General features: G+C 44.1%; 5 protein-coding genes across 5 annotated transcripts; 2 read left to right on the top strand and 3 right to left on the bottom strand.

Moving 5' to 3' along the window:
* Positions 1-1,783: 1,783 nt before the first annotated feature.
* CCR75_002864 (uncharacterized protein) lies at positions 1,784-2,128 on the bottom strand (the record flags this gene model as incomplete). The annotated part of the gene is made up of 1 exon (XM_067960961.1): positions 1,784-2,128. One exon carries the CDS (start codon positions 2,126-2,128, stop codon positions 1,784-1,786), a length of 345 nt encoding a protein of 114 aa, XP_067818833.1.
* A 691-nt stretch (positions 2,129-2,819) lies between these two features.
* On the top strand, positions 2,820-5,123 carry CCR75_002863 (uncharacterized protein; the record flags this gene model as incomplete). The annotated part of the gene is made up of 2 exons (XM_067960960.1): positions 2,820-3,969; positions 4,046-5,123. The coding sequence occupies exons 1-2, from the start codon at positions 3,119-3,121 to the stop codon at positions 5,121-5,123; spliced, it is 1,929 nt and encodes a 642-aa protein (XP_067818679.1). The 5' UTR covers positions 2,820-3,118.
* On the bottom strand, positions 3,968-6,162 carry CCR75_002862 (uncharacterized protein; the record flags this gene model as incomplete). The annotated part of the gene is made up of 5 exons (XM_067960959.1): positions 3,968-5,250; positions 5,321-5,522; positions 5,585-5,630; positions 5,708-5,949; positions 6,001-6,162. 5 exons carry the CDS (start codon positions 6,160-6,162, stop codon positions 5,138-5,140), a joined length of 765 nt encoding a protein of 254 aa, XP_067818831.1. The 3' UTR covers positions 3,968-5,137.
* Positions 6,163-12,820: 6,658 nt separating this feature from the next.
* Positions 12,821-13,132, bottom strand: CCR75_002861 (uncharacterized protein; the record flags this gene model as incomplete). Its single annotated transcript, XM_067960958.1, has 1 exon — positions 12,821-13,132. One exon carries the CDS (start codon positions 13,130-13,132, stop codon positions 12,821-12,823), a length of 312 nt encoding a protein of 103 aa, XP_067818680.1.
* Positions 13,133-22,935: 9,803 nt separating this feature from the next.
* CCR75_002860 (uncharacterized protein) lies at positions 22,936-23,979 on the top strand (the record flags this gene model as incomplete). The annotated part of the gene is made up of 1 exon (XM_067960957.1): positions 22,936-23,979. One exon carries the CDS (start codon positions 22,936-22,938, stop codon positions 23,977-23,979), a length of 1,044 nt encoding a protein of 347 aa, XP_067818681.1.
* Between the last annotated feature and the right edge of the window lie 683 nt (positions 23,980-24,662).

The raw sequence follows: 24,662 nt of genomic DNA on the forward strand, positions 1-24,662 counted from the left end.
GCTTAATTATATTAAAATATTTTATAAAAATATGTCGAGCATAGTCTGAATTAAAAAAAATGGGCAACAGCACGAAAACATTTTAGTTGAAATGCAAGCCTCTGTACCGTTTCCTCAAATGATTTTTTTCAGCCACTCCGAGCATCATTCGGCGTCTTGTGTGCGTTAAGTATGTGGCCGTGTTCAGCTTATTGTATGCGTGAACCAGCGCCATCCATAAGTGGATGGCGCTGGTTCACGCATACAATAAGCTGAACACGGCCACATACCGGCGCAGACGCCATTCCCTCGGAAATACGTTTTATTGAGCTTCAAGGGAAAGTCAACTTTCGTTTCCGCGTTGGATTTAAAAAATGGCTACTATCATGTACTCAAAAGAGAGTCCGATGTAGCCAAAACGGCAGTAAGGAACCCAAGCGGTATGCTTTGGGAGTGGCTTGCGATGTTCCAAGGGTTGAGAAACGCACCGGCAGCATTCAACCGAGTGGTGGATCACACTATGCGTCAGACCGTGCCTACGAGCTCCATTAATTTGATGATGTATTAGGGCCGAGGACGGCCTGAGCGACACAGTGTCATTTTGACGCTGTGTCGAAGACTTTGGGTAACGCCCAATTGTACGAAAGTGCGTCATACAGGTCCCCGAAATTCTTGTACAGGGCTGTATCGTTGGTACACATGGTGTACGAGCAGACCCAGTCAAGGTAAATTCGGTAAAGAAATGGCCATTCTCACGACACGTAAAGAATTTGCGCCAATTCCAAAGACTCGCTAATCACTTGCATCAGTATAGCAAGTACTATGCAGAGATTACTAAGCCCTTGTCTGACTGCGCCATTCTCGAACGCCAGTCTCGTTGGTGTGGTGCCCGAGTGTTAGTGGGGGGGGGCCTTACTGCGCTCAGTGCGAAAGCGGGACACAGTTTCGTCGATTTGACGATGACCCGTGACAATATCATGTCTATGCAAAAACTTACTTTGGTGACACTGCCGATTAAGCAGTGGTGACGACACCTAATAAAGTAGCGAGGAGTCACGGCAAGGAATGCCTGTGAGCCTAAGCGAGAACGACGTTTCGTTATTAACAACTACGTCGATTAGCCATCACACGAAAAGTACGTGACGCGATTGCAAGCGCACAGGACAAGCAAAAAAATATGGCGACCAACATGGTCGCATTAACGATGAACGCTTCAGAGTGCGAGAAATAGTTTTGTGCGCCTATAAAAAACAGCACCTGTTGGAGCCGCTCCGCTACTCTCAAATGGACTGGCATGAGTAGCGTGATGAGAAGAAGCATGGGGTGCAGCCCTTCTCTCACACGCAAGCGAGCGAAGTTGACTCGCTACGATCGTGGTTTTGCACCATCGCTATGAGGCTGATAACGGCGCGGGAATTGCGTACACCTTTGCTGAAATCAATTGTTGGAATTATATCATGGTTGTATTTATCAACGTTATTAACAGAAATGGTGTGCCAAAATGCAGAAAGGGTGTGGATTTGAAGAAGAGGGGTGTGATTATAGGAATTTGCGGAAATTTAAGGGAAAAGGGTGTGAATATATTATTTCCGTATCTGTATCCCAATTTTATTTTCTCTTTAAGATGCTGATATTTAGAATTTCTTACAGAAAATAATATTAAAGTAATACAACACTTTACCAAACGTTTTCTGATGCCATCTAGGGTCAATTGATAATGAAACAAGGAAGATTATTATTGAGCCAGCTTCATGGTCTCGACATTGAAGCTATCGACGAAGAACTGTTAGGCTAGTTATGTATCTTATCCCCACTTAAAAAAGTCTATAAAATTAAGCATCGCAGACCGCTTTCTTATTGAATCAGGGTTGGAGGTACCCTTCGAATTCGTGTTTGAGGCATGCATGCCGTATTGCGCCCCTACTCCTCCGTTACCGCCTCCTCCTCCGCCGCCTCCACCTCTCGCGCCTCCACCTCCACCTCCACCTCTGCCACCTCCACCTCCTTTCCTTTCCTCAAATGTTTCCGACAAATTCCTATCCGTTGCTTTCGGCGAAAGCTCGCTGACATCTGTATCTCTGATCGCTTTGCCATCTGCAATAGCAACAAACGCTGTTGCGACGATAAGTGCGGTACGAACAAGGCGCATGGTTAACTTTCTTAAAATGTGGGCTTGGGTCTAAATCGGAGAATACATGCTAAGTGCTTGCTTGTCGTCGCGACACATGCGTCTTTCCCTACGTTAAGGGAATATTCACTCTTTCTACGATCAAATTCGGAAGCCCCGATAAAGATTAAACTCGGATCGGCGCGAGTGCATGCTGGCTTCAGAAAATTACGTGCGACTTTGATCTTCCCGCACTAACCCGCCACCTACGCTTCTGTACCTTCCACGAGCTTGAGGCAACGAGAGCTCAACTTTTTGTGGAAATTAAGTCCAGTGCTTGTTTCCGAGCTTTTATTTACCAAACACAAGATGACGACGACAAATTCAAGTCAGTAAATATGACCCGCTTTTTCAATGAAGAGTTTTGCCTTCTACTGCACAGCGTATTTTAAATTCTAATTGATCGTAAATATTTCACAAGGCTTTGATATTAACACACTTTCGAATTTCGTCTTACAGCTTGCTGGTAGCGGCCACCAGGTATAGGTGAGCGGTACCTACTTTAAACTTATACATTTAACGGTTCTTTAGATCGTAAGAAAACAGCCGCTGAAAGGCAACCCATGAATGTAATAATAGATCAAGAAAGGGTAAAAAATCATATCTGCACTTTTATATTACTTGTACTGAGCCTTTTGGAACAAAAATGAATGGTTGACTCGAAAAACCTTTCATGTACTTCAAATTGAGCTCTTCAGTGGTCCTCCTTCTACATTCCATAGTGGTATGTAATACGACCGTCCCTGAGTACTTGAATAAGTAACACTATCGCATGATATGTGTGTACCTCATTTCCCACCATCAATTTCCTCAACGAGCTTCGTCATTCCGTGTCAAATTCGTTTCGAAACCTCAAGTTTACGATGATGCATCCTCAATTTGGTGCTCAGTCGGATATAGAACCAAACGCACCGTTCTTGTAGATTCCATCAGTCTCGGATTTTCACGCGTCGAGTCACTCGCACCGAATTCATGACCATGCTCGGTCGAGCACTTAAAGATAGTAGTAATCTCCCATTTCCAGACAATTTTTTTGTAAAAATGGTGACGTCGACACAACTTACAGACAACTTTCATCAAAGAGCGACTCGCCTATTAAATTTGACGCTCGCGTCGGAAATGTCGGCGTCACGCTATCATCCAAGACAAGAGCCAAGCCAGTGGAAGTTCATAGGAGATCGCAATGGATTGGAGCTCTATCGAGAGCGTGGGTATATTAAGGGCAAGGCAATTAAAGTAACGGCTCTCGGGCAAATAAATGGCACTCTGGATGACGTGCTACTGGGCCTTCATGCGACGACCAATGGCGCGTGTAAGACGCAGCGAGCCATCATGCATCGAAACTTTTTAGACGCCGCAGTCCTATGTGTATTTAATAAAGATTCATTCGATAGAAACGACCGTGGGGTTTCGTACGAATTTGCAGGTGTCAAGTGGCTCGCGTGCGCCCCGACGGGAACACTAGTGCACAAGCGCGATCTCTGCTGGTACGAAGAGCTGGGGTGCACGAAAGATGCCAATGGCAATGATGTGGGCTATTTAGTTATGCAGTCTGTGGAAGTGGGCGAATGTCCCCCGTTTGAGCAACAAAAGGTGACACGTTCCACTGCCGCCGTGTGTTATACTTTCCGATCGCTTCCAAAAGGGCGCGTGGAGGTCTTTATGATGGGTCACCATACTGTCGGTGGCAAGTCCCGAAGTTGGAACACCGATTCGATTATTGCAGAACTGTGGCTCGGCATTGCGTTGTCGCTCGAATGTGCCAAGTCGAAAAGACTTTCGAAACTCGTTTGCGATACGGAGACATTTATTTCCTACACCGAGTAAGTGGTTACAAGATAGAGGGGTTTGTGGAAGTTTACAAGTGTTGTATTTTTAACCATTGGTGTCTTGTTGCAGAAGGAACACGTGTGATATTTGCGACTTAAAGTTCCGAATGCTGAAAAGTAACCAAAATTGCAAACTTTGTGGCAGGAAGGTGTGCGACCACTGCCGCCTGACGAAATTGATTTACCCGTCCCATAATACAGGCAACTTTCCGTGCAGTTACTATTTTTGCAAACCTTGCCTCAGTGTAGCAAAGAACCGAAACCCCGATGCATCGCAGAGCTTTCCTTTTTTACAAACGTCCTACCGTTCGGAACTAAACGAATCGAGGTCAGCTCCATCTACGTCGATCCTGTCGTTCTCGTCGCACTCGGTTCCGAAACAAAGTGCGCAATTGCCTACACCAATTAATTTTCAAAAACGTAACCCTTCATCCCGGAGTAATCAAGGCGTTAGCAGGTACTCAAGTGCTCGCATTACCATGTCTTCCAACCCATACTCATCAAGTTACGCCAGTCCCGTCAGTACCAGCCACAATAATCCATCTCCATCCTTACAGTCTTCTCACGCCATGCGCTCAACGGAAAGTCCTACAGTGTCGAGTCCAATCCCAATCGGTCGTTCTATAAGCGACTCGATACGTCGTAAAACAGCGCGAAAGGGCTTAAGCAATTGTCGCATGCCCACTCGACGCATGCTGTTTCAATTCAGTAGTCACTCAATCGACAGTTCGTGGAAAAGAGACGGACACAGTAGAGTACTCGATCAGGGGTACATTAGCGACAGTAGTATTGTAAGCGAGGACGAAGACGAGGAAGTGGACGTGCGCTGTAGCTCCCGTAGAGACCACCCGCCAGTATATTTGTATGATGGCGGAGAGAGTGACGTCACTTCAATATTCGAAAGTGACTGCTCGTCATTGACGGAATCGGAGCCACTGGATCCGTTTGAGAACGATCGTCTCAAGTACCTTCCCGCGTACCACTCGAATGAGATTGGCACGATTGTGGCGTCCACGCCTCCTCCTTCTTATGATTCTACATCGTCTGGGAATTTTATGGAGCGACTTCTTCAAATTAACATGGCGGCCGAAGCCACGTACTTAATGACCAAGTATAATACGAGTATCCAAGCAAATTCGTTACGATAAAGTTACGTTTACAATTAACCAAGGCTACGAAAATTACTTGTACCGTCATTCCGCTTTTTATGGCCTTGCTGCCGAAAAAATGCCATCTGACGACGATATTCCATAATTGGAACAGCTGGACTTCCACCTAAGCAAAAACACATTTGTCGCTTGAATGTCGCGAGTTTTACGTTTATTGGATTAGGACGGACGCGTACCATATGTGGCATTGGACTCGAGGTGATGCATTACACCGCTTTTTGCAGCAATACGGACATTGTCGCCGATCTGAAGATGCTGTGCTACGCCGACTTGGCCGCCAATGTGCACGTTATTTCCCAGCATCGTGCTACCGGCAATGCCCGTTTGTGCTGCGATCACGCAGCCCGTTCCAAGTTGCACGTTGTGGCCAATTTGGATCTTTAGGGTTTATAAGCATAATTTAGATGATAAAAAAAGAAAATTACACTTCTTTGACAGACCAAATTATCAAGTTTACAATTTTGTCCGATCACAGTGTCTCGCCAACTGCCACGGTCAATCGTACAATTTGCACTATGGCAAAGAGTGAGTTCCCTTTTTTTGATTATATACAATAGACGTACCCAATTTCGACGTAGTCATGAACTTCGACACGCAATTGTTGAGGTTTTTTTGCGTGCTCACCATTGGAATGGAGCATAAATCCGAATCCATCCTGACCAATTCGAGCCCCTGGATGCACCACCACATTGTTGCCAATCGTGACATTCTGCAGCGTTACATTGGCACTTATAACTGTATTGTCCCCGATAATCACATCCTCTCCGATGTAGCTCAGCGCGCCGATGTGACAACCGCTGCCGATCTAATTAAGTAATGACGGTCACCTATGGGAGTATCGTTTTATATGAAATACCGGATGGCCATTCGATACCTTGGCAGAGGAGTGGATGATTGCACTGGGATGCAATTTGCTTGTGTGTAACGAAGCTTTAAAGAATGCTTCAGTAAAATTTGCAACTCGATTCCATCGTAATATGGCGGCAGATTGTCCACGGCCTAGTGCCAATGATCGCATAATTACGAAGTATTCCCGATTCGTTTTAATAAATTAATTAAAACTACGTAAAAGCCCATTACATCTATTACAATTTCTATCAAGTGCACACATCGGTTGGAGAACCGTTGTTGTGGTACATTTACTTTATGGGTAAAATATCCTTTTATCCTATTCTAAAATGAATAATGCTTAAATCCCAGTTATTACGGGTAACAAATGTGGTCGCCGCCAGATATAAATCTGGCGGCCAAAATTTATTTTTAAATTAGCTAGCGTAAGGTTTTAGATTGAATAAATAAATATAGTGCAGTCCCCCTTTTGATCTGAAAGCGTTAAGTTCCTTCCTAAGGCTTTTGCATTGATCTTAAGTGATAGAAGCCTTTCTAAGTTGAAAAATAATTGCAACTTGGTTCTACGAACCCCTAAATCCCTTTTACTAGAATTCATTAACCTTTAATAGCTTGTACGACTCCCTGCGTAGTTAAACCCATAAATCTATAGAACTTAGAGACTCTCTGAGTCTAAAAGTCTTCCTCTGACTTTTGGAGCGAGGTAGCTCCGCTAAACCTGGTAGCACTAGTAGTCAATCTACGCCTGAGTCTTTATAGGACTAAGCCTTCACTGAAATGGAAGAGCTTCCAGAACTTTCAGAGGCGCAACGCGCAGCTCATGACAAGCTCAAAACTTTATTTGGCTTAAACATTTGAAGTTTTTATTATCTCCCAGGGACCAGAGGTCCTGCATGCAAGGCTTGAAGCATTCATGCGATATGAAGCCTCCCTGATTGGTCAGATACAAGATCACTTAGAGGCATCTATGCCAACCCGGTACATCTCTGTACCTGATTCAGAGCCGAAAGCTCGCCCTCTGGCTGTCAATTTAAAGACATTTGAGGGAAAAGAGGTAGAAAATCTCCCATTTTAGATTAAGCAGATGGAGATGTCCATTAAATCCACCTTGTTCTTAAACGAACGGCAAAAGGTGGCTATGGCCATTTCCAAAATCTTAGTTAGAGCGATGGAGTGGGCACTATCGTGCAGTACGCCGATAAATGACGCTTTTCCCTCATGGGATTCGCTGAAACAGCGAATGACTAGCATGCTTGCATCGCATGATAAGGCTTTTCGCATGCGAGCACGGCTCCTAGCCACTCGGCAGGGTGAACGAAATCTAGAAGACTTTGTCCAGGATATTGTGGGATATACAATGTACAGTGCACTTGACTTAGTCGATGGTTACTACCAACTGCTCATGCGAGTAAGCGATATCCCGCTTGCAGCGGTTAGCATTCCAAGCGGAATGCTATGGGAGTAATTAATTATTACACAAGGGCTTTCCAACGCCCCGGCAACATTAAATCGTCTAGTGACGCAACTGTTTCGCCTCATCGGGGTTATGCACAGACCTATTTTGATGAAATTTTTGTCTATACTTGTGCGGAGCAGGGTCGTTCAGATATGGAACACTATTTCGACCATTTGCAAGCAGTGCTCGAGCGTATACGCACAAATAGATTGTATGCCAGTGCATCTAAATGCATTTTTGGCGCGGAAGAAAACTATTCTTTATTAGGATGTTGTTGGGAAGCGAGGCCTTAGAGCGGATCCGGCAAAGGTAAAAGCCATAGTTGATTGGGTGGTTCCTTAAAAACAAAAGGATTTGCGTAAGTGGTTGGGTCTCGACAATTATTTCCACAAGTATATCGAAAATTCCGCATATATGGCTAGGCCATTATCTAATCTCCTTAACAAGGATATAGAATGGTGCTGGACTAGCAGAGAAAATAATGCTTTTCAAGCAGTTAAGGATAGTATTATCCATGCCCCGATTATGGCACTGCCAAATCCAAATTGGCCTTTTATTGTCGTCTGTGACGCTTCGGATTTGCCATTGGCAGTGCTCTGTTACATTTAGATGTTGATGGGCGTGAACGTGTTATTGCATTCGAGTCTAGACAGCTTAAAGCTGCGGAAAAGAACTACCCAGTTCATGACAAAAAGTTACTTGCTATGAAGTATGCTCTCGTCAAATTCATAGTTCATCTGCTCAGCTCTAAGCTGTTTGTGATACATACAGATCACGCGTCATTACGCACGGCGAATACATCGCCCCATCTTTCACTGAAAACGGCCCGATGGCTATTCTTTTTCGCCGAATACAACTTCGAGGTGAAGTTGTATTCGGATGTGTTATTACGCAAGCCGGAATACGAGCTCTCTCATTTAACGACATATCATGTCGCCTATTACTATTTTATCCGTTCGGCTAACGTCAAGGATGAACAGTGTGTAGCTATGCTTCGAGATCTAAGGAATTCTGAATTGGGATTTAATTGTCAGCACGTTTGCGTGCAAGGTTACATCGCTCTTCAATCGATAACAACATGTTGCTTTATTACACGGAAGCTGCAGATCCTCCGCGCGTCGTTGTTCCTCATGATGAGGATTTGAAGTTCCGATTCCTATATGAGGCACACGATACTGCCCTTGGTGGTCATCTCAGTAGAGAAAAGACCTACGGATCTGAAAGCCAGATTTATTGGTTGCCAAAACTTTATAAATGGGTCAACACATACGTTCGCACATGCGAAACTTGCCAACGTGGTGAACCCTCGGCGCATGCTGCTGCGCCACTGACAAGTCTGCCCATACCCATAGGGTGTTGAGAGTCCATTAGTATGGATTTTATTTTCATTTTAACGAAAGATTCGGCGGGTGACTCTGCATAGTGGTCATTGTTGACCGATTGAGCAAAATGGCTCACTTTGCGGCTATGCCGGATACCATTGATTAGGATGGTAGAGCAGGCTGCTCATCGATCGCGTGCTTCGAAAACACGGTTTGCCATTGGCAATTGTCTCTGATCGGGACCCCCGTTTCACGGTAAATTCTTCCGCAGACCGATGGTCAAACTGAACGTGTCGATTGCGTCATTGAAGATGTTTTACACAGTGTGTCTGCTCAGACACCAAAGCGCTGAAGCTCAATGCTCCCAGTGGTGATATTTGCGTTAAATAACGCTGTACATACTATACTTCGTTCTATGTCAACGATATCACCCACCCACGTGTTCCGTAAATGTTTCCTCTACGTGGCTCAGGGCTTGGTGGGGGTGAATTAGCCGATAGGTTTGCTGATATCAGCCGAGTAACCGTTCAGAAACAAGTAAGCGAGTTTCTCGCGACGCGATTTAGTGTCTTAAGACATGTAAGGGATACCATGGCTGATAGCCAAGACGAACAATAAGAACAAGCAGATGCAATTGGCAGAAGCTGTTTCAATTCTTATATGGTCGGAGACCGAGTTTTTAAACGCTAAAAAATCTACCTTACTAACTTGGGTTCCGCGGTCTTCAAGACCAAATTGCGCCCGCGCTTTATTGGATCATGGCCAAGAAGGGCCTAGCTTACACGCAAACCTTCTCAGCAAGCTGGGTACACCCAGTGTTTTACGTTGGCTTGCTTAAGCGATATCAGGACCCTTCCCACGTGGACTTCATGGCGCTTGCGCCGAGACAGGCGGTCGTGCCACAGATTGCTGCATCACCACCATGATGTTCAGCAGGCCCTCTAACGGAGGTTGCTGACGCTCCAGCATCGAAAGACGGTTCTGAACCGCCATAAAGGAGCTCTCAACCCGAGCAAGGACCACACGAAGATAGTTGCACCTCGTGCTTTAGAGCATCAAATGCTACCGTTTTGAGCGCCAAGCTCAGGTCAACACGCGTCAAACGACGCATGTCACCAATAGACGTGGAATTTGGTGGATCTATAGCCTCAGCGCGGCTTCGCTCCACGGTTGTACGGTCTACCGAAGCACTGAAATATCGGCTAGGCCTTTTTTCGGTTTGTGGCATAGATGCCGAACGTAACTGGCCTTTGGCCTCAAGCTTAGCGAAATCGAAGCGAAGCTTCCGCTCCAAACGAACATCAGCCCTATCCGCAGACTTTGACATTCCAAGTATTACGAAGGCGGCGGGCCCGGTGGACCCAGTTCTCAAATCAGACTTCGTTTCATTCTATGTATCGCTTGGAAACAAAACGATCGGAATTTCTCTCATGGAGGTCACCGAAGCCCCACGGGCTTGATCACGTAAATGCGTCTTATACCGACTTCGCGTCATTGCCTTTGGCGTAAGGTATTGCTCATGAAGAGCGTCGCGAGCAGCGATCTCCTCCAGCGTCCTCGCCGGGTCACCAGAGATCCAGATTGCCAAGCTATGACCCGCTATCTCTTTGAGACGCTCGTCCGCACTAAGCGGAGTGAATCTATATTCACTATGAGCTTCAGCTTTCGCTATCTTGGCAGCTCACGAGCTCTTTCCTCTATGGGGATTATCTGCTCTTGCTCTTCATCGAGCGGATTCGTAATAATGTTGGACTCAGGATCCCGTGTCGCGCTCAATGCATTTAAGACATCAGCGGCACCACAACGTTATTTATTCAAAAATTTTGAAAAGAATAGATTAGTATTAAAAATTATTTCTAGAAATTTAGATATTAAAAAAGATCTAAGATGGAAATTAAATCAAAAATGGTTTTTTTTCCACCAAAACTCTTCAATTACTAGGATTAAAAATTTATAACTTAATTCTTTAATTAAATTAAAATTATCATCACCATAAATTAGTAAAATGGGACCTTGGCCCTTCAATTGAACGAACGAATTCGGGCCCCGCCTACGTTCATTCGGAGGAGAAGGCGTGTAAGAACGATCTCATTCTCCTCATCCTCTGATGATGAGTGACTTATAAAGTCTAACATTTTGCCTCATCGTCGAGGAAGGTGCTAAGAGTCTGTGACTCGCACTTGATTGTCATGACGCAATGGAAAGAGAAACACAACCGAACGGTTAGCTGTTTAGGTTTCAGCCTCAAAGAAGAAATGAAGCGAATGTTGTCACTCGGTGTCAACAATCTGATGGGGGAGGGTACGTATCGGTTGGAGAACCGTTATTGTGCTACATTTACCTATGGGTAAGATACCCTTTTATCCTATTCCAAAATAGTTAATACTTAAATCCTGATCGCCGAAAGATATAAATCTGGCGGCCGAATTCTGTTTTAAATAGCTAGGGTAAGGTTTTAGATTAGATATTTAAATAAATATAGTGCAATTTCCCTTTTGTTCTTAAAGCATCAAGTGCCTTCCTAAGGCTTGCGCATTGATCTGTAAGAGATGGAAGCCTTTCTAAGGTATATACTAGTTGCCACTTGGTTCTACGAACCTTTGAATTCTTTGAACTAGAATTCGTTAAGCTTTGATAGCTTGTACGACTTCCTGAGTTGTTACACCCATAATTCTATAGAACTAATCGACTATTTGAGTCTATAAGTCTTCCTCCGACTTGAGGAGCGAAGTAGCTCCGCTACGATAGACAAACATGCTTTTTAATCCGACACTAGCTCCCTTTACGAGAATTCGTCACTGCAAGCACGGCTTCATTTAATATTTTTAATATTCAATTACACGTCTCGAATAAGATGACGAGAATTCCAAGCTCAAGCCTGGAAGAAACGTAAAATGCAAGCTACAATTGTATCCAATATTACAATTATAACTGGCATTGCACGCTCGTAGATGAAAACCTTACAACTATATGTTACTTTAACACAGAAAATGCAAGATTCATTAGCTTATTCATCGTTTCTAATGTTTTAACAATGTCCCAAATGGAGGTATGCTAGAGCTACTTATGTAACAAAGTTACACTCTGATTGTAATCGTTCACGTTGTGTGGTACACAGTAGGGATAATAAATCCTCATGATCGATATCGATGAAACCATTATTCTGTATGAGTAGTACACGGGTCAACCACCAGATATAGGTCTTGCAAGGTCGATCTTAGGGTGATGAAAGCAAGTCATTTTGCATTTTGAAAATTATAAAAGCTCACTTCCCTTCTGATCGAAAGCGATTCGTGCCTTCCTAGGGCATGCATTGTGATCGCTACGAGTTAGATAGTTCTCATGTGATTCACGAATCGTTAAGCCCTTGAATATAGGGACTAAATTAACTTTACAAGCTTGTACTACTCTAAGATTTGTAGATTTATTTGGTTCCTTAGAACTCAGTGGTTCTATAAACCTATAAGGCTTTCTCTGACCTAGTTCAGCTACAACAGAAGTCTTCAAACACATGTAATCTATAGAAGTGGTGGTGACCCGGAAGCAATATAAAGTAAGCGTGTCATGCTTGGCGCATCGTACTCCACGGGGTTTTCACTGTCTATCCAAATTGAATCACCTTTAAGACCCCGGGTGTATCGTTGAGCACAGATAAGCCTAGCGCTAGAGTAAAATCAGGAATAAAACCTAAAATAAAAATCAGATTAAAAGGATGAGTCGTAGAATATCTGAACCAAAGCCGAGTAGGTATAGGTTGTGTTAACGATATATAACGACCGTTTTCAACTGAAGCACCCTCACTAAATACAAGGGGGATAACCATTCTGCCTTATTCTAATTCAGGACCCGTTTTTAACAAAACCTTACCATCGAATTCTCGCACACGGTTTGAGGAATCGCCAATATGTAAGAAGAAAGCGGTAAGATAAGCAAGATATAACGCACACCCGACCAGACAAATTCAAACACCCGTGTACCCAGTTTTAATTAGGCGGGGTATATATGTGCTTGAGCTCAGATGTTATAAGTAGTATACTGGTGTCAAAATTTTAGGACCTCTCCTTGTGCGCATCATCTAAAAATGGAGAAGAACATACGAGGCAAAAGTTTGCACGTTCACGACCATTTAAACGTCGTGGCATCGTAAATGTGTTCGATGTGTCGCCAGCCTGATGACGGTCTTGGAATTGGCACTTGTTGTGGACGCAAAAGGCGCACCGTCCACGATAGAGATTTTGCAACCAAAACGTCAAAGTTGAACTCTTCATAATGAAGTCCGGCACTGGCATTTGGGAATAAAGTCTTACGCAAAAGCGAGCTAATTGTTTCGTCAATTGAGCTCGGAAGAGCTCAGTTGTCATTATTCGCTTTGATTTTAGATATATAGTTACATACTGATACTTGCAAATTAATTCAATTTTTTTCGAGCTGAATTTCAGCGCCAATAAGCACTTTTTATTTTATGAACGAGCGTTTGTGTGTTCGTCGCGCAAACGCTTTGTTGGTACAGACAAAATTTATGCCTAGGAGTTGATCAGAGCTGGACACCATTTTAGCTTTAACAAAGTTGAGCAATAGGGTGGATGGTGCCTAAAAATGTATGAAATTATTTCTGTGACAAATACGCTTTGTGCTATCGTCAATCAATAATAACTGTAGTGAAGTAGTCTTTACGTTTTCCATGATAGAATCGGGAGTTGTGGGATTGAGCGCAACAGTATTTTGGCGGTGCAACAACTCATGGCAACGTAACAATATCACTTAATGTAACGGGGTGTCTCGTAACATTAGTATTATTTCTTATAAAAGGGGAAACTATTGTTATTTCTGTAATAAAAAGAGATAAGGAAGTACAAATTCTGATATTTTTTGTTAATTCTAGCTTAACAGTTCCAATATTACCAAAACAATTGGTAATATCGACGAATTAGACATTTCTGCTATTGATTGGTTGATTCCGCCAATCGTTACAAACACGATTTGGCGGTGCGCAAGAAGGCTCTTTACATAGTTAGTTATTAATATATTAACGCCAATAGATATAAGATCGTTACGAGAAGCCTTAACATATTTATAAAATTTTACTTTTTACTCTTGACTATACTGAACACTTACTATCGACCTCTAGTAGCTAAGACCTCTTAGCTACTTGTAACCTTCCTCTCCACGTCAGTGTACGTGAAGCAATCGAGGCATCTCACCTTCACTGTAATCAGTGAATGCTGACTAGTACTGTTGTCAATACTTACAAAAGGTGCCCCATTGCACCTGGTAGCAGTTCGTAGTCCGTTCAACAGTTTACGCACGTTCCATTCAACATGGACATGTTCGATGAAGAAGGAGGGAGCTATAAAGCCCCCTTACAAGTCTTCCACGCAACGCGTGGAAGGTCACTCATTTGAGTGACCTTGAATGGAAAGCGGTCAAACGTAAGTGTTCGGCCATAGGCGAGCCAGCCGTTAGCGCCATGTTGCTCACTAAAAAGAGATGGAAAAATGCGGCTACAGCCGAGTTCATTCAACACAACTTCGACGGGGCCCAAGAGTAAGTAATCTTGCTTTAATAGCAAGGCTCCCAACAAGCGGAGGTGTTGAGCAAACAGGGTGCTCACAATTGGAAGTTTGAGACAGCAGCATGTATATGCTGCTAATGGGCCCGCGTCGACCAGAAAGCTTAAAAATAGAAATCTCTAAGTTCACGTCAGTCAGAGGCGACTCTCTATAAGATGGTTCGTCGAATTAGGCGATGCCATTGAAGCTCGCCGCATCAATTACGTTGCGACGAAAGTTAAATTTGACATTTCCAACTTAACCGGACGTGCCAAATCTTGGGCCCTTGGACTCAAGTTTTACGACCCATTGCTTTTTGGGTCGTATGAGGTCGTTAAGACCCGTCTCAAGCACACGTTTGAGCCGCCACGTGCCGAATTCAAGGCTCGAGCAGAGCTTCTTGATTTAAACAGGCTTAAGCGTGACCTTCACGATTATGACCAACATACACGATACCTTGTAACTTGTATCGTGAGTCATCTAATAGGTGAACATACACACGTAACTGTATTTATTAAGGTCTTGCAGACAGTCTTGTAAAGACGCACCTGTTCCGGCTTGGAATTGATTGATCAAGCGATCTCTATATCGGAACAGGAGACGTCAATCTTAAACAGGAGTTCGTCCAGTCCGGAGCTTATCATCCTCCGAGACGACAAGAAAATGGAGGATCAGATCCATGGACCTCTCATATGTAGAAGATGAGTAATTTTGCTCTTTAAGTTACAAACGATTGCGAAAATGCAATCGCTGTCAATAAACAGGCCATTATGCAGTGCCCCACGCCCAGTACCAAGAAATACTGAGCGAAACGATCGTCCTCTAGGAACAGCGGAGGACGCGGATCCGACGCCGTTACAAAATCGCAACGGTGAAGCGATCGTCAAAAAATGGAAGGAGTCAGGAGGTGCGGAGTGCTTTACTGATTCAGCAACGTTAAAAGAATTTGCAGGCTTTGACGGAAGTTGCTTCTCACACACAAACACTGCCCCTAGTGATGAGGTTAACCTTATCAGCTTCAAGAATATAATGACAATTAAATTACCATTAAAGCCTTCAGTCGATTGTGGGCGTTGAACAATTTACTATGACGCCAATGGCTAGAAGATCGCAGACTCAGATTTATTGAGCGCGATATCCCTCTTTTGAGGATGACAGTGCGCTTAGCATAAGGCGCATCTGTAACAGTGAGGAAACGTGTAGTTCGTATCGAATTCACGTTAAAGGGTAATCAGCACGAGGATGATTTCATCGTGCTGGCTTTGGATGACAAACTTGATGTCATCCTTGTATTACGATGGCTCAGAAAGTACGAGCCATGTATAAATTGGCAGCATTAAGCCGTGACGATGCCTGTATCTTGTTCATCAAATGGCCAAACTGATGAACGTCTTGGGGCATCCATAAGCGTGTGGATGTCCTACGAGTGAGAAGAAACTTGTGGTCATTCACACGCTTGTGGACGCCCCAAGACGGTTAAAGGTCCCCAGGTACCTTTGAAAAGTGAGTTTCAAGTGAAAACTGAGACATTGAATGTCTTAGTACAACGGATCAACTGTAGGTGCTTATAAACTTGATCTGATAGCGCCTTCGAATTTAACTTCGGACATTACTCATTTGCCAATGCTAGAACTGAAACGGTTCTTGCGTGATCTGCGAAGTGTCAAAAGTCAAGTAGATCCGCGTACTTGTCGCGCGAAGTGCTTCTGCGACGATACAATTTGCACTTTCCGTCTGACCATCTATTTCAGGATTGTCAGAAGTTGACATTTTTCAATTGTGTTCCAAGTTGTTTAAACACAGATTGTGACAACTCCGCCGAAAATGTGGGGTCTCTATCTGAGAACAGTTCACGGGTAATTACATGGAGTCGAAATATCGTTTAATTGAAGACACGAAAACAGCCTTTGGCTGTGATCGACTCAGGGACTGCAACAAGATGTACCATCTTGCTGAAACGATCAACAAACACAAGAATACCATTACTTTTGTGGTTGGCTTTGACCGATCCGAAGACGAAGTCCGTCGAGACAGAGGTTGTAACGGAGAACGGGATGAAGCCCAGTGCTTACCCGATGACAACCATTGCAAGAGCATATGTACTTGCGGATGAATTCATACTAGAAAGGCCAGTAGAAATCGCGGCTTGTCATTAGACATGTTTTCTCATGTCCACGATGCCCACTTTTTGGTGTATCGTGACACTCATACATAATGCATAAGCACAAACCATTATTGGTAGGGGTGACGGATGACACGAAGTGTGTCGCCAGCAATGGCTGTGTAATACAGTAACTCATTGCGTGTGTCGATCTTTAGAGGATTGATACAATGTCGACAATCCTTTAAAGGATTGTTGAGGTGGATTGTTTTGGTAAAACATCAACTCTTTAAGAGCCTTATTTTTCTTATAGTTCTTCTAACGTTGTCCAGCAATGTTGACGACGAAACATTACTGTTGCAACAGTGGGGCATGCTCACTGTTGATTTGCGCAGCAGATTTAAAATCTGGCTGGTGCGAAAGGGCATCAGCGACGACGCTAAGTCGTCCTGTATTATACTCCACGAAGAAGTTATACTCCGCGAAGAAAGACAACCATCTCGCCATTCTTCGCGAGGTGTGGACTGTTTACGGTCGTCCGTAAGGACGCATGGTCCATAAAAACAATCAACGGTCTATATCCCACGAACTAGATGCTAAACTTAGCCATTAAATATTTCAGTGCAAGGTTTTCTTTATTATGCACATGATAATTGCGTTCAGCTGGTTGAAGCTGACGCGACTGGTAGCGGACGACGCGCTCCGCGACGTCTGTGTCATATTGTGTCATATTGCATTAGCGCACAGCCGATTGGAAAATCGCTGGCGTCACAGACCACATGAAATGGTCTGTCTTGGTCCGCATCGCCGAGAATGGCGATCGTATCAAGCTTCGCTTGATACCCTCAAAGGAACGCTGACAATCAGCGTTTCATGACCACTTTACATTTTGTTATTAAATAAGAAAGATGTACTGTCATTTCGGCATAATTCCAGGAGTACTTGTGTAAGTACGCCGCTAAGCCGAGGAACTTTCATAGTCCCCTTTTCATCGACTGGCGCGGGCTAGTCGGTGATTGCTTCCACTTCAACGTTGATTGAATCAACATTTTATATCCTTCGCATTGAGCAAGAGCTAGGTTGTTCTTTGCTTAAGCGAGCCCCTCCCCCCTTGAATAAGAAGCATTATCAAACAAGGCGGGTAAACGTGGATGACAAAGCTATTCACGAAAGCAGTGTATGCTTTGTTCGCCGAGGTGTTGATGACAAATTCTGCCATCAGCAAGAATTCGCTCCAACTCGTAAGCGAGTGGGCGTATCAGAATGACAAGTACGTGGCCGACATTCGGTCGGCAACAGTATTTTTAGAGCGAACGGTTTCTCAGCAGCTCATCGATGAACGAAAGTGTCCTTGATGAGAAGACTTGGATTGAACGTTCTTCCAAATCCTGGGAGTCTTTGATGACAAATTCTTTATATAAGGATTTTGGTGGAATTCAAGCATGTATTTCCAGAATCCGTACAGCGCGGTTTGCCTAAGGATAAAAGCACTCAACATGAAATTGGCCTGATACCAGGTTCGAAATACTGTGGTCATTGCTTTGTGAACTAGTATTAGCGATCGACAACTTCTTTGCCGATCCCTTAGCAGCGGGTCATGTGAGGGGTTCTACCTCCCCACATAGCTCTCCGACCTTTGTGTGCATAAAGCAACAGGAGGGTAGCGGATTGCGCATGCATTTAATCGATTGAGCGCTGCAACGATACCGGCTCAAACGCCAATTCACGAAAAGGCGTAATCATTGATGTTATGTCAAAAAGTACCATCTTTTCGTCAATGGATCTGATGAATTCTATCAGATCATATGCATGTACAGGGCATCCCTTTCACAGCAGTGAACACCCCAAGCAGAATGCTATAGGAATGGCTTATTATGTCACCGGGACTTAGTAATGCTCCTGCAACAATCAACAGACGTAGAATTAATCTGTTGGGTTCGTGCGAAATTTTGCATCGAGCAATTTTAATGACGACTTCGCTCATAGCAGAGCCATGAACAAAAAGTCGGATGTTAAGTCCATCGTACCCACGTCCGCAAGGTTCTTACACTTATGTGTAAGCACAAGTTGTATGCAATTCTCAAGAAGTGTATATTCGCTGCAAACGGAATACCACTTCTTGGGAGCATCGTGGGTAAGCGCGGTGTACGCCCGGATCCAAAAAAAGTCAATCCGATCACTGATTGGCCTGTTCCAGTCGATATCAAGGGAGTCCGGAAGTTCCTCGGTTTAGCGGCTTACCTTCACAAGTACTCACGCAATTAAACCTAAATGACAGTACACTTGTTGAGTAAAAACGTGAAGTGGTCATGGAACGCTGATTGTCAGCGTTTCTTCGAGGGTATTTAGAAACGCTTGATACAATCGCCAATCCTGACGATTGCTGACAAACTCCGACCTCTTCATGTGGTCTGTGACGCCAGCGATTTTGCAATTGGCTGCGCGTTAATGCAGTATGACACAGACAGCGCAGAGCGCGTCGTCTATTATCAATCGCGTCATCTTCAACCAGCTGAACGCAACTATCCAACGCATAACAATGAACTTCTTGTCATGCAATACGCACTGGCTAAGTTTAAAGTATATTTTTTGGGAGATAGACCGCTCATTGTATATACAAACCATGCATCTTCTTTACGCACGGCCGTAAACAGTCCACAACTCTCGCAAATAATGTCGAGACGGTTTTATTTCTTCGCGGAGTATAACTAATCTGTGGAGTATAAAAAGGCGACTTGACGTCGTCGCTGATGCCCTTTCGCACCGGCCCGATTTTGAGCCGGCAGCAACAATCAACAGTGAGCATAAGGTTTTGTTGCAACAATAAGTGTTCCGTCATCAACTTTACTCGACGATGTTAGAAAAGCTCATCAAGAAGATAAGGCTCGTAAAGGGTAGATGGATTACCTTAAAAATTCTGCGCACAACTTTTCAACTGGTCACGAGACACATTAGCAAGCGTCACCGCTAACTCGCGGCGACAGGGTCGCTCGTGATCAACTTAAAATGAAAGGGTGTCATTCAAATCATTCAAATCACGATGTTGATCCGGGCTCGTCAAACGAGGCGAACCCGATCTTTCCTCCCCCTCCACATCTATTGATGAACTCAGGTGGTGAGGAGCGCTTTCTTGTTGAAAATTTCTTGAACCACCGTGAGGCAAAGGGGGTTCGAACGAATTATCTCGTTCGTAGGCAAGAGTTTCCCTCGCGTGATAGTTGGGAGCCTCGTTCCCAACTGATGTTGGACGTTCCGGGTCTCGTCGTACTGCGAGACGAGACCCAGCATCATCGGCAGAAGGTCCATCGGTCGCTTCCCGCGCTCGTAAAAATTTTGGAGGCTCTCAATTCCTTGACGCATCTCTTAAGAGATGAGAGTCCTCCAACGGAGATCTTGAGGGAATATGCTTCCTTAGGGGCATAACCAGCACCCTTAGAACAGCATGGGCAAGAGAGGCAAGAATCCCTGTCTAGACAAGAAACGGTGAACTTATAGGGTTCACGGATTACGGTCCGTTTCTCGCCGTTCGCGAAAAGAATTTAGCTTCTCAGGCCAGACCTCACGGTCTATGTTCTGTACATTCTGTACAAAGGCTGCCCGAGCTTGGAAAAAAGGTTTGACAAAATCCTTTGCCTACTTAGAAGAGTACCATCGATGCCGGAAAAAGGCATCGATGAAGAATTCAGTCTTATCCTCACCAGGCTTGTGAAGCCTGGATGAGTCGAAAAGCGGAATATGATATCGATCGTTGGTCATACTAGACCAACGAATCAGGTTATCCTTAGAGGGCAACCACGGCCTCTTTTCAGGAGCGAATCGCAACGTATTGCGGCCCCTCTCCTGTTGGTTCATCTTAATGCTAACGTTAACTTGACCCTGGGAGCAATCCATAATATCATTCCTTTTCTAGTGATGCAAACTAGCACCACCAGCAGCACTCTTCCCTTCGCGACCACTTCGTTCCTAGTGTCGCATCCTAACGTCACCAGAGTGGTCATCGCTCACGGAGTCATCTGATGATGACTCCCCACCAAAGAGGTCCGACGAGTCGAACAACCTCGTCATCACCTCTCTGGTCGTCATATTAGAACCCAAAGGCTTAACGGACGTGCGCACTTGCTAACTAGGAAGTATTTTTATTACTGATTTATATTCAATCGAATTAAATATAAATCTATTAAACAATAAACAGAAGCACCCCACGAAGGGGTGTATATCTATAGAGATGGCATCTAGTGATTGGTAGTATTGACCTTTCTCCAAACTACACCAGGATCAGTCTGACACTTAAAAATTAGCCACCGTATTTTCTTTATAAATCCGTTATGAATTGCAAGATGTCTGGTATATCCGTAGCCTAGATATCAACGCTGGTTCCTCGTGTGACTCCAATGGTTACACGTCGCTTGACACCTAAGGTGACGGCTCTCGGGGTTTCGGTTAAGCTTGCTCCGATAAAGCAGCAAGCGTGCACCTTTAGTCTTCGTTTCAAAGCGTCGGAACTCTTATTTTTCAACACAGCGGAGTTGCCGCATGCCTGTTTACCAGAATTCCTGAGCGCTGCCTGCGATAGTTATGCTCTCGTATTTGAACGTGACCCTAATTCGTTGGATACACAAACACGTTATGCATTTACTGCTTAGAATACGCCACATTCTCTTCCATTATAGCGGAGCGGAGCTACCTCGCTCCTAAAGTCAGAGGAAGAATTTTAGACTCAGAGAGTCTCTTAGTTTAGGGAGTCGTACAAGCTGTTACTAGCGTCATTCGTGATGACGGCTAGCGTCATCCGTTACGCGAGGTATCTCGAAAGATACGCTCGCAATACATATTAAGTCCTATTTATAGACATGACATTTTAATTGTTAAAAATAGGTATTTATATTTAATGCGATTAAATATAAATCGGTCTGAAAACTACTTTCTACTTAGTAAGTGCGGACGAGGAGCTGGATTACCGCTCCCATGTCGACACATAGCAACAGTACTTAGTGCGTTGGGTGAGGACGCTAACGCACCCACCACAACTACCTCACTGCACGCGAGAGAAGCTGGTTAAACCGCTTCCTCGCTGTGCTAGGGTGCGTGTCTAGTAGCGTGGCCGCATTACGACGTGCCCGCCTACATCTGTACTCTTGTGTAAGTGAAATTTCGAGGCACTGTAATCAGTGTAAGGTTAAATAGTACTTACCAGTACTAGTGAAAGGTGCCCTGTTACATTTCACCTGGTGTTGGGGGTATATTATTTCGTCGTGTACCACACGAATTTAAATTGCGTTGAGAAAAAATCGTCTAGGATATGTATCACATATATTTTTTCAATCGCTGTTTGAATCACATGGTTGGCAAACTCCAATTGATCGAGGCACAAGACAAAATGGCGAATGAAATTTGAATTGTATAAGATCGACGAATGTCGGGAAAGTTAAGAATAGGGTATTGCTGTGTATTCCATTGTTGGGTAGCCTAATCAAAAGGATTCGATGGTAAGATTCCTAGCGCTGAAATATAGCGCAACGGTTAGATTTTAGCAGCAAACATCATTACTGAAAAAAATATTTTTTCGTAGCTGAGATGGTATAGGGTGCGTTGATAAGAGTTGAAGTTTTTTCGGGTGAGATCAAAAATTCTCAAGTCTTTCCATATTTTGCAATGTGAATTATCGGGCATGTGACAAAGCATTTTTTTTAGAAATATATCATGTGATATATTTGACTTCGTAACGCCATATTACCTCGGAACACTTCAGACTCTTCTCTGCGAAGCCATGATGCTAGTTTAGGCAATGACAGGATACTATGAGGCTGACTTACTCTTGTGATGGAGCACCGACTTCTCATACGCTTGACATGTTGCACAAATTCACCTAATTCTACCAAATGAGGTCATTTTGCCACAACTAAGTCGAATTAAGTCGCAACAACTTCAACAGCATTAAGTATGTTTCACTGAATACAAGTCAATACCAAAACAGCACACTGCATATTTTGTGGCCTCACGCCTTGACAACGCTGATCTTGTAAGGTCGTAAAGCCATGCAAAGTGATAGAATGTACGCGGTGTCGTTAATGGATTGCAATGGAACGTCCTGCTGGTTTTGCCCGTTATCTGCGCCAATTTCCTACTGTTTAAACGGCCATTTAGAGATCAATGACTATTTCGAGAAGGTGCTGAGATTATTAAGCATACCACGCAACAAAGACAATCGTTAGTCATGCAAAAAAAACTCTGTCTATAGCTTCCTCACTCTACTTCTTAGTTTTTGATTCATCGTTCGAGGCACAAGCGACCGAGGAATTGCTAATCACCAATCTTAAACAAGCCACTTAAGCCCAGCTGAAACGTCCGATCTCGACTTTACCAACCAGCTGTAAATACATTTGTGAGTCAGTCTTGTAATTGCAGTGCGCCCCCGATCTCTCGACGTTGGCCGTTGACAGTTCTATTGGGACGAGTCGCAAAAGTTTGAGTTGTTTGAAAATATTAGTCGTAGCGGTCTGCCATTGCTTTTGCAATGGTCACTAGCCGCTATGAGACAGAAGCCTCGTTGCGGACGGCCATCTTTGGCGACATCCTGTTGTGTCGTGATTGGGTCACGAAGACGCGTGTGGTGGTGAAAACGGTAGACTTGCAGCTAGCATTAAAGCAAACATCGCGGTCTCAGGAACCTGTTCAAGAGAATGTGCTGCACGAGGTCGAAGTACTGACCCGTGTGCGTTCGTTAGGCGGTCACCCGAATGTCATTAATTTGTTAAACTACCATGTCGACAAGGGCAGTGGCATCTTACACATGGTGCTCGATTATTGTGAGGGTGGCGATTTGCTCGACGTGTGCGTGCAACCGCCTGCTACCAAAGACAATGACGGCGCAATGTACTACCGAAATAGGGATAGCAGACAAGAAAATCAGGAAGAGGATGCCACCACTTTGAAAGGTGTAAAAAGGTTTCTTAAACAGATCCCACAACCTGACCAAAGTGGTCGGAATGCACGTCTTTTGAATGGGACTAATGGATTTAAGCGCTTAAATGAGAACGTTGTACGCGCGTATTTGGTCGACGTGTTATCTGGGCTTCGTTTCCTACATGCTCATGGCATTGCTCACCGAGATATTAGTCTTGAAAACATTTTATTGCGCAAGGGGCGCGCCATTATCACGGATTTTGGATTGTGCGTCCAACAATTGCCGGTTACTTCGAATCCAGCATTGGGCACCAGTTTTTATTGTGTAGAGGCGGTGGGCAAGAACTACTACATGGCGCCTGAAGTGCTGGCGCATAAGCCGTATGATCCTCGGAGAGCGGATATATGGTCGACAGCAATATCGTTCTTTATTTTGCTCACATTGTCACCACCTTTTGAACGAGCGGACGTGTCAGACTCTGGCTTTCGATATGTGAAAAAGCATGGAATTAAAGCAGTATTGTCGGCTTGGGGGCTTCAATATAAGGTGTCGGAGGCAATGCAAGATTTGTTGTCACGCATGCTGCGTGTGGACCCAATGGAACGCATTTCAATGGAGGACATTTGGCAGCACCCAGTCTTGCGTGGAAAATAATGTTTGAAAATTGTGTTTGTAGAGTTAGCCTGTAGTAAAGGTGGAACAATAAATAATACTACTTGAACCGAGATTGTTCGTCGGACATATGTTACAATTTTTAATGAATTTATGACTGTAGTGGCCTGGAAAGTTATACACGCAACTGGGCGCCTGGGGGGATGTTGTGCATGCAATGGTGCCAGAAACAATTTTCTACTGCCATCGCTGTTCGTCTAGTTTGAAGTTAATTGAATAGCACGATGTACAGCCTATTTCCAAGAATAAGACGATGATAAGATGCATAGCTGCCAAGTAGAAATCATGGACGTCAATTTATTAATATACCCAGTTTAGCCTCTTGAAGTTAATAATGCTTGTACAAAACGATAGCCGTAGATTGGCGTTACAACTTAACCGAGCATACTTAAATAAGGAGGCTTCTTTTAAGGCGAAAATTTCATAAAACTTATGCTCAGCTGGCAATCTGCTGCTCCTTGTTCAAACTTAGATTTGCAAGATTCGTGGAAAAATATCATTGAATCAAAAACTACAGTAACTCCATTGAAGTTAGCGAAATGATAAATGATGCAAATTTTCAGGCAAAGACTGCTCACAGTGCGTGCGGGAAGACGTCGATTCGATTCGGCTCGAGCTTGACGCGCTTATTGATAACAGCGAAGTCGACCTTGGACATATGGTTT

This window comes from Bremia lactucae, linkage group LG10 (assembly GCF_004359215.1).
Source record: "Bremia lactucae strain SF5 linkage group LG10, whole genome shotgun sequence".
Taxonomy (NCBI): Eukaryota; Oomycota; class Peronosporomycetes; order Peronosporales; family Peronosporaceae; genus Bremia; species Bremia lactucae.